The 13,360-nt window shown below is 36.3% G+C and overlaps 2 protein-coding genes, 1 long non-coding RNA gene and 1 other non-coding gene across 4 annotated transcripts in view; 2 read left to right on the forward strand and 2 right to left on the reverse strand.

Moving 5' to 3' along the window:
• The window catches only part of pgk1 (phosphoglycerate kinase 1), a 27,720-nt gene extending 23,061 nt beyond the window's left edge, over window positions 1–4,659 (reverse strand). The window contains exon 1 of the mRNA XM_030130070.1: window positions 4,496–4,659. Coding sequence (XP_029985930.1) covers window positions 4,496–4,560 — 65 coding nt within the window. The 5' untranslated portion in view covers window positions 4,561–4,659. The remainder of the gene's footprint in view (window positions 1–4,495) is intronic.
• Window positions 1–11,622, forward strand: part of LOC115416327 (uncharacterized) — a 25,134-nt gene extending 13,512 nt beyond the window's left edge. Inside the window, exon 3 of the long non-coding RNA XR_003934949.1 lies at window positions 11,503–11,622. This is a non-coding gene — a long non-coding RNA (uncharacterized LOC115416327). The remainder of the gene's footprint in view (window positions 1–11,502) is intronic.
• cox7b (cytochrome c oxidase subunit 7B) lies at window positions 5,568–8,423 on the reverse strand. The gene is made up of 3 exons (XM_030130071.1): window positions 8,289–8,423; window positions 7,156–7,277; window positions 5,568–5,786 (listed from the first exon to the last, which is right to left on the reverse strand). The coding sequence occupies exons 1-3, from the start codon at window positions 8,323–8,325 to the stop codon at window positions 5,703–5,705; spliced, it is 243 nt and encodes an 80-aa protein (XP_029985931.1). The 5' UTR covers window positions 8,326–8,423; the 3' UTR covers window positions 5,568–5,702.
• Window positions 8,619–8,729, forward strand: trnal-caa (transfer RNA leucine (anticodon CAA)). The gene is made up of 2 exons: window positions 8,619–8,656; window positions 8,684–8,729. It is a non-coding gene; the product is annotated as a tRNA-Leu (tRNA).
• Window positions 11,623–13,360: the final 1,738 nt, after the last annotated feature.

Here is a 13,360-nt window from a genome sequence, read left to right on the forward strand (position 1 = left end):
TAAAGCTGAGGACACAGCTTCTGAGCATGTCCACCAGTCACACACACACAGGTTTTAGAACTTCTATAACAGTCAAGTGTGCTACCAGTGCAACCACATATCAGCGACTATTATTTCAGTGCTGATACAACGATCACACAATCTATCATTGCTAGAACAGCCTGATGTCCACACATAGTCAATGAGTTCACTTTCAGTTGTGAAAAATATGTAATAAACCAAATGTAGAGGACCCAGTCATATATGGATAGGACTGTGTATCGGCCAGAATCTGGAGATACGATACAAATCACAATACTAGGATCACAACACGATATATCATGATACTGTTAAAAAGGCAATTTTTTGTTTCTTTTTTTTTAATGATTATTTCCTGGAAGAATTGAATTCCAGCAGAAATCTGCACAAATACTAAACACATTTGTATTTGATCCCAACAGGATCTAATGTTCCATCACCAAATGTTCAAACTGTGTTCAAACTGAAATTCTGTTTTACAGACATTCCAGTTTCAGATCCTGTTCAAATGTTCAGATTCTATTAGTTCACAACTAACATCAGAACAGGATTTGAGTTCAATCCCAATAAAGGAATGAACATTATTGAATAAGAGTGTGAAATAAGAATAAATAAAATACAAACAAAAAAGAAAAACAAAAAAACAAAAATGAACCACAATATCTGCATTTGAATAAATACTTAAAAACGTTGATACAGTACTTTGCAATATTGATACAGTATTGTGAAAGGCAGAACTGATATTTTCTTACACTCCTGAATATGGACGTGCAGTTGTGATTGTTACTGTTCTGTTAATGGAGTCATAGAAAATTAAACTCCTTCTGTCTCAGATTAACTGAACTCAAAGGTCTTAAAAACAAAACCTATACATTTAACTCTAGATAAGAACTGCAGCAGAAAACTCAATACTTCCATGGATTTCCAGAATGAGAGCTCCATGTGGCTCCGCCCACTCAGCTGCGTGCACAGTGATGCAGCTCGGTGTGAACATGCCGCATCCCTCGTACTCCGCTCAGTTACGCAACAACCTCTCCCCCTCTGCCGTCTGCAGACCCAGTGCTCTGAAGCACATGATCAGCCTGCGTGGACGCCGGTGGCACTCGCACTCACGCCTCCTGTCCACCGTCTAAGCACTTCCACCCAGCAGTCAGCAGTTCTACAGCTCAGGTGATGAAACAATGAACGACAGCTGAGCTCAGGACGAACTAAACATGCAAACCTCACAGAGCTGCAGCAGAGGAAGAAATGATGCTGAAAGCAAAAGAACCGACCATAAAATGAATGAAAAGAGTGCATGTTTGGGTCAAGGTTCTAATAGTTTTGGATTTTTCATTCTAGTTTAGTTTGATTTAGTTTTAACTTTGTTTTTTTCTCTAATTCAGTTCATTTTAATTAGTTTTTAGAGCAGGTTTGTTAGTTTTTATTAGTTTTCATTTTTTTCTAAATGCTTAGTTTTAGTTTTTTTTTTTTTTTAATTTCTTTTCTCTTCTTCTCTATTGTCGTATTCAAATAAATCCCAGACAGGACTCTGCTGCTTTCTCCCAACTTTAGTCTCCATGTTTCCAGGTAGAGTGGGGACCAGAAGACGACTGGAAACCACAAGTGAACACAAGTGACGGACCCTTAAATATCACGTGGTGACAGCAGAGAAAATTGCTAGAGTGAAATAAATTGATTTCATATCAATCCAACATTTACAAAGACGAAAACAAAGGGAATTTTATCCATAATTTTTTATCTGTTTTAGTTAGTTTTGTAAACACACAATACAGTTTCAGTTAGTTATGGGTTTTTTCTTTTAATTATAGTTCTTATTTTTTTCAGTTAACAAAAATGTTTTTACAATTTTCGTCATTTCGTTAGTTTTCGTTAACAATAATAACCTTAGTTTGGGTGCCAATAGGTTTTAAGGGCTGGTCTGAACTCCCACTGACTACATACACACTAGTTCAGACCTTCACAGCACCAGGAAAATCTTTACATAACATAGCTCAATGATGTGAATAAACCAAGAAACCAACCTCACAGGTGCCGAAACATTAAAAGAAAATAATCTGAGGGGAGTTAAAAGCTTGTTGAGGCTTCATCTTACAGGAAAATGTTTCATATTTGTGTGAGTGAATATAAATAAAATTATTACCCTCAATTATTGCATTTCTGGCAGCCATTGGAAAGCACTAATTGCAGAATGTTAAGTTCATATTCCAATGACACAAATATTAAATAAAATAAACCATTACCAGCCCACTAATATTCCACAATTCTTGCAAATATAATAATAATATATGCAATTTGATACTGCTCACATGAACAGTATATTCCTTTTGGATATTTCTGAATTCAGCTTTCCTGTTCCAAAGGCATGTGCCATATCTCAAAGGACACTTTTTGGACATGTATAGGCTACAGTCCGCTTGAAATTTTAAAAATCAGCTACAACTGGGATCAATATTGGAACAAAATATTGAAATGATCAGTTTGGATGAACACAAATCTGTTGTGACACGGGGACAGGTGGGAACTGGGACATGTTCCAACCAGTCCAGGGTGTGATATGATGAGGTTGGTTATTAAAGCTGCCTCTCTGAGACTGAGCTCAGTGTGCGTCTCCTCAACCACTGAACATGAAGCAAACCTGACCTTCTAACATTGAACCTTGTTCTCAGCCATCAGTCAGTTGTTACATCAGAGCTGGGAAAACCAAAATGGCCCTCTGACATTTCCACAGAGAGGGTGTCGGTTTCAAGTCCACTGTCAGCGGACATACAGCTGCTGCGGCACGGAATCACACTGTATGGATCATTTAAAGGCCTCCTTATCTGCTTTATGTAATGCAGGGTTCTCAAACTTATGTTCTTTCAGGTTCCACATTCAGTCTGATTTGATCTGCAGTGGACTGAACCAGTAAAATAAGAACAGAATAAGCTAGAAATAATGACAACTGACAATTTATGTCTGTGTTTGAGTGAAAAAAAACCCATTAAATAAAATGAAAATACTTACTTTTATAAAAAAAAAGATGTGAATAACCTGAAAACAAAAAAGAAATTTCTTCAGTAAAATCAGTGCAATTTTACCAATCTTCTGCCTCAACTTCTCATTAGTCCATGTACATTATGGATCAGATCTACAAAGACACTAAACACTGAGGAACAGGAAGAAAACAAGCGTCTTTGAGTACTTAGAAAAGCGCTATATAAAACTGATATATTATTATTATTATTATTATTATTATTATTATTATTAATAATAATAATAATAATAATAAAATTATTAAAATTGGGCTGAATTTTCTACAGACATTTCAGGTTGTTCATATTTGTTCAGGTTAGTCACATTTTATTGTTACAGGATAGTTTGTAAATGTAAATATTTTCATAATTTAATGTTATTTTTTGCACTAAAAGACAAAAATTTGAAGTTTTCATTATTTATAGACATAGTGCAAGATTTTTTTCCCATCAAACCCAGTAGAAAATCTGCAGTCATTCTTTTTTGGTTGGTCGGTTCTTCTGCTGTTATTATTTGACTGTAGATCGTATTGATCTGTATGTGGAACTGCAACTAAAATGAGTTCCACAGCCTTATTTTTTGCACTAAAACAAAGAGAAAAATTCAAAGTTGTCATTATTTATAGGCATAATGTAATATAATTTTTTTCACATCAAACCCAGAAGAAAATATAGTCATTATTTTTTTATACATTATTATTCTGTTATTTGACTGGAGATTATATTGGTCTGTTTGTGGAACCTGGGGGGGTGGTAGGCTAGGCTACGCTCCCCCATTCAGCGTCTCTTCACGGGCACGTAACACAGACGGAAAACGTGACACTCAGTGTAGTGCCGAATTCTGCTCCCTGCTGAAAACTGCATCCCTCAGCCGAGGGTGATGTAGTTTTCGGCAGTATCAGTTTTCATTGTTATATGTTTTGTGTGTTTTCTGTTTAAGATTTAACGTTTAAAAGTTTTATATGCCTTACAGTTTGCACATTTTTAATAAACAGATTTAAAAAACAAACAAAAAAAAAAAACATAACTGCAGTATTTTACAATATTACTGATTTCTTAACTGCTACACAGCTATGATAGTGTTAAGAGGTTGAATAATTCAAAATTAATTTCATACCCTACAGTCAAAAAAAGAGAAAAATTAACTGAAAATGAACTAAAGTGAATCTGGTGCACGTTGTCCTCTTCATGGCTGACTTTGGAAGGGGGAGCAGTTTCTGGCACAACACCCAGTTAGCTTCACTTCCTGTCATCTCCGTGAGCTGCTTCACATCACCTGTAGATGCTGAAGGTCCTCACATCCAAACTCAGCCTTAAAACCAACATGTTTTCACGCCGCAGACACAGACTTCCGTTCCTGGACGTCTTTAAAACGCTAACTCGCTAGCTAGCTTACGTCAGCTAACCCCATTTCCTTATGTTCCACTCTAGTTCATTATCATGTCTTATCTCTAAACGCTCACCTCATAATGACTCGTTTCCCATTGACGTCCACCTTGTCCAGGGTGAGTTTTGTAGACAGAGACATGTCGGCTGCTGGTTGCTTGTATTGGCTGGTTCCTCGCTGGGTCTCCTCCGCTCCCAGTGGCTGTCGGCTCGGATGGTTAGCTCCGAATGACAGCGGTGACCTTAACGCAGCACAGCAACGGCAGGCCGGCCCCGCCTCCGCAGCTGATTGGCTACTGCAGAGGGGAAAGCCTGCTTTTGATTGGATTCTGAAGCTGTCTGTTTTTTAACGTAACTTCTGGGCACCCTTACTCATGCTGCCTTCATTAAAAAAAAAAAAAAAAAAAAAAAAAAAAACTCGGTTCGGTCACACCATGATAATGCTAGAATTTCACCCTAAAAATAGAAACAAAAAACAAAAACACTCCAACGTTTATGTATCTCACACCACCCCAACAACAAAGTAAAGTTAAAATGTCTTATGTCCCATTTTTACGTTAATCTCCTCTATCAGTTCTAATCATTTCAACAATTATACATTCATACTGTGACTGTGCAATGTTGAGTTTACACAAAAGATAAAATGTGATATTAAATTAAGACAAAACCATGATTGTAACTTTTTACGGTTTTCTTCATAATTATTACGAAAAGTCACCTTCACAAATACTAACATTCATATGTTCTAATTATTATTCTAGGGGCCTAAACATTTATAGAATTTGTGAATGCTAATCAACAAAAATAAAAACTATTTCTGGCTCCAAATTCTCAGACTCTAAGATGTAACAAAGCAACTCTATGGAAGTCTCCTGAAATTCAGACGTTTGAATTTTGTGTGTGTATGTGTATATATATATATATGTATATAATTTCTTCCCTGCTACTTTTTCTTTTACTTTACATGGGGCAACAGTAATACACAATTTCCTCAGGGATTAATATAGTATTCTGAATCTGATCTAATGTATGTTAATAACAAAACACAGGTGCAATTTCCATTTACTTGTGAGCGTTCTGTTATTAGAGACTTTTAGTCTCTTAAAATGCCAGAAAATGATTTCACTGAAATGGAAGAAAAAACAACAGTAGAATCGGACTTAATTTATTTGTAGATAAACATGTTTCACCAGCCACAGTTGCTGTCTGAACACTCATATTTATTATTCATCTGTACAACCAGAGAGTTTGTTAGGTGGGATGTAGTTGAGTCACAGCAGGTCTTTACTCCTCAGACTCCCTCCACTCCTTGGGCATGACCTTCCCGATTGGCGACGTGTTCCAAGTGATGCCGGTCTGAGTCACAACCTGCACAATGAAAGGAAATTCATCTTTTAAGATGTGTGACTGAACCCCCACTTTATATTTTTAGACCTGTGCCAAGCAGTAATGATGGGGAGCATTTGCTTAAAAAAAAAAAAAAAAAAAAAAAGAAGTGTACATACTTTGTCAGGTGATATTAATAAACATACAGCTCCATTCCTAAGTGTTCGTCTGGAGAGGCTACCAACAAATGGTCTGGTTATAACTTTCACTAGTGCTGTCATTGGATTTGTCAGCGACATAATTCTCATTTTGTTTAACATCAGTGAACTTGCTCACTTCGCCCTCTGGTGGTTACATAGAGCTCAGGCCAATTCAGGTATTTTACAGTTGCAGATAAAATAACATGTTTTAACGGAGTGTTTTTTCATCGGTTTATTATGACTGATGCTGACACTGACATAACTTCAAAGTAAACACATTTGACAAAGAAGAGGCTTCCATTTGCAATATGTTCACTCACACTCCTTTTCCCTCTGTACACCACACAGTCCACACTGAACACACCTCTCCAGGAGGATCTGAAAACAACTCTGCACTTCATCTTACTGTGCATTTTATATTTTAAATGCTGATAAGCAACCCTGTGACTTTGTAATAGCTGACCTTCAATTACCATTTGTTGACATTTTGTCATCCAGAGACAGTACAGATCCAAATCCTCACCTAATTTTGATAATCTTATGCATCAAGAAAGTTACAAGTTTTGGTAGAAAAGACTGTCAAAACAAGAAAGTCATGGAAGTGACATAACTTTCTCTCTCCGCTATCTATTCCGAGTTACTGAAGATGTCTCTGCAACTTCAACATGACCAGACTGTAATAATTTTCACCTTTTTAAATATTTTCCTCCAGTCTTGAGAGACAGAGAAAGAAACAGCAAGAGACAGAGACACAGGGACAGAGAGGTAACAGTTGTTTTCAGTTGAAACAGATAAAAACAAAATTGTCTCTTGTCAGCATTCACATTGACCACCACTCATGTATTTTCCTGCAATAAAGTCCCATGGAGGACACCAGAGGAGCTGGGGCTTCTATAGTATAATGTGAAGTGGACTGACTTTAGTATTATTAATACCATTCCAGTCAGTGGAAATAGTTTGCATGTGTATTATGTGTAGAATGCCTGAGAAAGTGTGCGTCCAGGTAAATAAACATGTGGAATTACACACCATGATGAATGCAGGAACAACTAGCCGTAAACATGGAACAGAAACGTCATGTTACATTTTAAGCACGAGTATGTAGCTGGGAAGAGTTCTATGATTGTGACTTAATCTTTCTGTTCTGCACTTCTACATTTTCCCACTAGTTTTCATTTAGCTAAATATAAACGACTGAGTGCACTACTTACAAATGTCCACACCGCCACGCAGAAGACGGCTCCACCAACCATCAAGCCATTGCCATACTTATCATGGAAGTCTGGGGCGCTGGAGCCGTGCCTCACTTGTCTCACTTGCCGGACGGCCTGGCCTGGAAGACAACATAACAGAACTCCTTGAAGCAATAATGTCATCTTTTATATTAAATCTGTGACTAAAAAAGAAACAAGAACATGCCGGGATACAATTAAGGCAGCAAAGACAGAAAATACAGATGCAAAACAACTTGAAAGAGGGATCCTGAGGGGTGGTAGTGGTAGAAGCAAGTTAAAATGAACAGCACATTGATGTTTGGATGACTTCAGCTTCAAAACTATGTGATGTCTTTTCTGTACAGATGTAACAAACAGAGAAGTAAACGTTTAATATTGGTCGTTTAACTTTTTCCATGTCAAGGTCACCACCATGTAATTCTCTAATTACCAGGTTTCTGCTCTTTGGGTCTTTCAGAGTGAGTGAAAGGTTTTGGACTGCTGGTTGATGAATAACACACTAAGAAGACTTCTGTCCAGGACGCAGAGGTCTCTCACCATCTTAAATTTATCTCCATGTTTGATAAATTTTACACAAGTGCTGATGTGCTTCTGTAAAGTGTAACGGTATTTAAAATGAGACACAACAGATTGTAATATGACCCAAGGGTTTCTTTAATATATCCGCTTGGCTATACATGTTTGTATTCTGGTGTTTTTCTACTTATAGCTATCCACAAGTAGAGATGATCAAATTCATTGAAATGCTAACAGAATTAGCTAGCTAATTACATTCCCATTTGCCACTGAACAGGACACGAACATAACAAATGGACAAAGACACATAGAAGTGTACTAGCATACGGCTTGATCATTATGGACAACTGGATATCAATTTAAATGTAAAAAGAGTATAAACTGCAAAAGGAATTAAGATATTTAACAGGATAAATGATATTTTAATACAATTTGAGCGCAACTTATTAGCAAGCCGCTAACGCTAGCACGCTAACCACGGTCACCGGGTAAAGGAAAGCAGGTCAAACTGATAGGCGACATAAACTACAGCAAAGTCTAACTACTCAAATCCTAACAAAGTCTGCGTTTCCTATAAAATCTAATTTCCTCACCGGTAAGATTCACTGCGTTTTTAGCGAAGCGGAACATGTTGACGAGCCTGTTGACTTGAAATACCCTTGAAAAACGGAAGTGCAATATGGCGGACGCACGTAAAGATACACCGGAAATGCCGTCAGTTGTATCTGCGCATGCGTCGCCTGTGAAAGCTAGTGCGCAATGTGAAGAAGAACGACTAAACACGTCGAAACAAAAGTACAGAAAAGTCAGATGTGACAACAGGTATCTGTACTGAAGATCATTTTAGGTAGAACACCATACATGAATATGTCTCAGGATGTGTGAGTGATAAAAACAGGAGTGGACTCTGTTCTATGTATCGTGTCAGGATGGCCGAGTGGTCTAAGGCGCCAGACTCAAGGATAGACTCCTTACCGGAACCCGGGACTTCTGGTCTCCGAATGGAGGCGTGGGTTCGAATCCCACTTCTGACACATTCCTTTTTTTCTAAAGGTGTGGTGTATTAAATCCTTTCATGCATGAATTATGAGAACCTTCGTAAAGATTTTTTTTCTTGTGTATTTTTATTCCTCCTTACACATGGGAAAAAAACCCAAATGTGATCTTTTTTTTTCACGGAGTTGCAAAAACGTCCATGCATTTAATTTTTGAAGTAAAGAAATGTGTGTTTGAAATCCAATATCAGAAACTACAGAAGAGGATTAGGGCCACTGGGAAAAAAATACAATAAACTAAGGTCCAATATGTATTTCTTATTTTTATTATGAGAAAAAAAAGTCAGAATTCTGACATAAAAGTCAGAATTCAGAGAAGAAAGTTAGAATTCTGAGATTAACATCAAAATTTTTTAGTTTAAAGTCAGAATTCTGAGGAAAAAAAGTCAGAATTCTAAGATTAAAGTCAGAATTCTAAGATTAAAGTCAGAACTCTGGGGAAAAAAAATTCAGAATTCTGAGATTAAAGTCCAGTGGCCCTTATCCTATTCTGTAATAAAGTAATATGAAAATAATGAAATTAAAACATTTTTAATGTTACTAATCTGATGTTTTCTCACATTTGAACATATTCTAATCCTAGTTCTTACTCACATCATGGAAATAACATGCAAAAAAAAAAAAAAAAACAACCTCTGTGTCTGACAAATAACAGGTGATTTTCACTCAAACATGTCAGTGCAGATCAGGTTTATGAAGAACAGCAGAGTGACAGTAATGGTCTGAATGTCAGTGTATTATTATGGGATGGTGCGTAAACAGCCTCTGTGTCGGCTGATAAGGAACTAAAACAACAAAACCCATGAAATATACAAGAGAACAGCTTTGAACAGCTGTCCACTGGAGTGACCAGTGTGTATGAAAGGGTTAAAGTCTACAGCAGGGCTGTCCAACTCCTGTTAGTTCAGTTCCACATTCAGTTAAATCTGATCTGCAGTAGACTGAACCAGTAAAATAAGAACAGAATAATATAGAAATAATGTCAACCCTAAACTTTCCTCTATGTTTTAGAGCAAAAAAAGTAAATGTACATTATGAAAATGTTTCCATCTACAAACTCTCTTTTTAAAAGATGTGAATAACATGAACAAAGTCAAAAAATCAGTGTAATTTGAACAGTATTCTGTCTCAGTTTATCATTTCCACATGTACATTAGAACTGACAGATCACAGTGGATCTATAAATACACAAAACATTTAATAACAGACAGAATATTGTTAAAAATGTACTTACTTCTCTTAAGACATTTCAGGTTGGTCATATTTGTTCAGATTATTCACATTTTTTGCGAAATTATACTTTGTTTTAGTGTAAATACATGAAAATATGTACATTTGCAAAGAGAAAACATTTGCAGTTGTCATTATTTATGTTCTTATGATAGTATTTGACTGCTCCTGCCCACTGGAGAATGAACTGGTCTGAATGTAGAACCTGAACTAAAAGGATTGTTCAGATCTTAGTGGAATTTTTGCATTTCACAAATTCATCCCAGGGCCGGACTGGATGCTTTGGTGGGCCGGATTTGGCCCCCCAGGCCACATGTTTGATACCTATGGTTTACAGCTTTACATAGATCAGGTCTGTCAAACTCATTTTAGTTCAGTTCCATATTCAGCCCAGTTTGATCTGCAGTGGGCCGGAACCAGTCAAATAATGACTGAATAACCTATAAATAATGACAAATACAAGTTTTTCTTTTTGTTTTAGTACAAAAAACCCAATTAAATTATGAAAATATTTACATTTAACAAAAAAAGATGTGAATAACCTGAAAAAACAGAAATTTCATTTGAAAAATTAGTGCAATTTGAACACTGTTCTGCCTGGACTTCTTATTTCTACATGTGCATTCACACACAGTGTTCCATAAACATTTAGGAACAGACAGAATATTGTTCAAACTGCACATTTCAGGTTGGTCATCTGTGTTTTTATTTATGTATTTATTTGCATTTTATTGTGAAAGAATAGTTGTAAATATTTTCACAGTGTAATGTGATTTTTTTCTCTTCAAATTTGTTCCACATACTTTTTCACAGTAAATGTGTGTTTGTCATTCTTTCTGGTTTATTGTGTTGTTCTTTTGACTGTAGATCTCATGTGTCTGTATGTGGAACCTGAACCAAAAGGATTTGTTCAAGCTGGACTGTTCAGGGTCATTTATGACCTTTCAGCCTGCAGGGACGCAGTGGAACTTTTGGGGGGTGGGGGGGCAGATTTGGGACCCGGGCCGCATGTTTGACACCTGTGACATATATGCTCAACATTCGATGGAACTCTTTAATACATTTATCTACAGTGAAGACCAGGGTTCTCAAACTCCTGTTCTTTCAGGTTCCACATTCAGTCTGATTTGACTTAGTTTGGATTCTTGGCTTTTTGTATTTGGTCACACTCTTAAATAAGACCCACACTCTCACTAAGAAATACAGTAAAAATAAAAATAAAAAAGCACAGTGAGCTCTAATAGATCGATAGGTATACTTTATTGACCCCAAAGTGGGAAATTGTAGTTCAACAGCAAAAGCAGGGTGGCAGACAGTAAAAAAAAAGAATATAAGAAAAAGAAAAAAAGAATACGAGACCAAACACATTACACAAGATAAATCAGAAGTATAAAAGAGAAGTGGTACAAAATCTGGACAGTCAAACAGCAACAATAAACTGTAATGTATGAAGTAAAATGGAATTGTTTCCATAAGAATATGCTAATTAAATTGAATTGAAAAATGTTTAATGTCTCTGAAGGGCAGGGTTCTAAACTGCTGTTCTTTAGGTTCCACATTCAGTCTGATCTGATCTGCAGTGGACCCAACCAGGAAAAGAAGAACAGAAGAACCCAGAAAGAATGACAACTGCACATTTAGGTCTGTGTTTGAGTGAAAAAAAAAAAACATTAAATGATGAAAATACTTACTTTTATAAACTATCCAAACCAAACAGATGTGAAGAACCTGAAAAAACGGACATTTCTTCAGTAAAATCAGTGTAATTTTCTCAGTCTTCTTCCTCCACTTCTCATTAGTCCATGTGCATTCTGGATCAGATCTCCAAAGACACTAAACACTGAGGAACAGGAAGAAAAGAGTTCAAACTGGACTGAATTTAATACAGACATTTCAGGTTGGACACATTTGTTCAGGTTAGTCACATTTTATTGGTACAGGAGAGTTTGGAAATGGAAAGAGTTTCACAATTTCATGTGATTTTTTGCACTAAAACAAAGACAAACATTTGAAGTTGTCATTATTTACAGACATAATATTTTTTCACATCAAACCAAGAAGCTAATATGGGGTCAATATTTTTTAAACATTATTCTGTTATTTGACTGTAGATTAGATTGGTCTGTATGTGGAACTGGAACTAAAATGAGTTCCACAGTCTGGACTGTGGAATTTCTACACTTTGTAAATTCATCCCAGGGGTCGGATTGGAACCTTTGGGGGGACGCAGGTTTGACAGCCCTGCTGCAGTTATTTGTCTTTTAATAGGCTGTAAGTGGTGACGTTACTGCAGTTTGATCCAAGGCCTCAAGTCAACCTGAAGGAAAAATAACTTTAACATCTCAAAAATTAATTACATATTATGAACATGACATTCATAATTTAGAATTTGTTGTAAATCTGATTTTATTTGGAAAATTTCATATACACAAAAACAGATGGGCCAAAAACACACCTGAATTTTAAAATCTTTCTGATGGATTTTGAAAAATATATTAAATCATTAGAATTTATATTTAACAAAAAACAAAAAAAGCACAAGCACCCTGGCAATTTATAAAGAATTCTTTAAAATAAACGGAACTCTCTGATGTATGTATTTATTCAGGCCTGTTTATTTGTGAAACGGCAGGTCAATAAAGCTGATAACATAAAGGCAAGGACGAACTGCGACAGCAAAAATAAGACCATCAGAACATTCCAGAGGTTTTCAACACATTTTATTTTATTTGTGATCATGGCTTTAGACTGTGTACTACATGAGCAATGAACAAAAGATGGGAATGTCTAGTATGAGATGGAAAAACATTTGTTTTTTACTTTTCAGTGTTGACATTTAGTTTGATCATCACAGGTGGGAATGAAACTGCTGCACTGCTGATTTTATTTATTATCCAAAGCCCAATTTAAGTATAAGAGGTTTATACAATGACATTACGAAAATAAAAAGAAAAAAACATATTGTTGATCAATGACTTATCTCTTACAAAAACTGCTTTTCAGTTCAGTCACTGTACAACACACCCATGAGCTTCAGAAGGCCTAAACACACATGACGCAGGACTGGGATCAGGACTTTCACTGACTTTAATAATCAGTTCGCAGCAAAAAAAAAAAAAAAAAAAACAAAAAAAAAATCACTCTAAAGTGGCTTTAACTTGAGCCACCGGTGCTACAGGACTGGATGAAAACAGTCGATGAAATTCATAAAATGGAGAGATTAACTTTTATACTGAGGCTGCAAACTGAACTTCATATGAGGAGGAACAAGTGGAGGAGTTTCTACAAAGATAATTAATGTGTGGTTTGTCTCATAGTCCTGACAGTGTGTGTGTGTGTGTGTGTGTGTGTGTGTGTGTGTGAACTGCTGCTCAAATTTG

This window comes from Sphaeramia orbicularis, unplaced genomic scaffold (genome assembly GCF_902148855.1).
Source record: "Sphaeramia orbicularis unplaced genomic scaffold, fSphaOr1.1, whole genome shotgun sequence".
NCBI lineage: Eukaryota > Metazoa > Chordata > Actinopteri > Kurtiformes > Apogonidae > Sphaeramia > Sphaeramia orbicularis.

Coding starts and splice junctions, on each gene's coding strand:
- cox7b (XM_030130071.1), bottom strand. CDS start 8,325: ATGTTCCGCTTCGCTAAAAACGCAGTGAATCTTACCG. Junction 7,278..8,288: donor AAACGCAGTGAATCTTACCG/GTGAGGAAATTA, acceptor GTTGTCTTCCAG/GCCAGGCCGTCCGGCAAGTG. Junction 5,787..7,155: donor GCGTGGCGGTGTGGACATTT/GTAAGTAGTGCA, acceptor TTCATTGTGCAG/GTTGTGACTCAGACCGGCAT.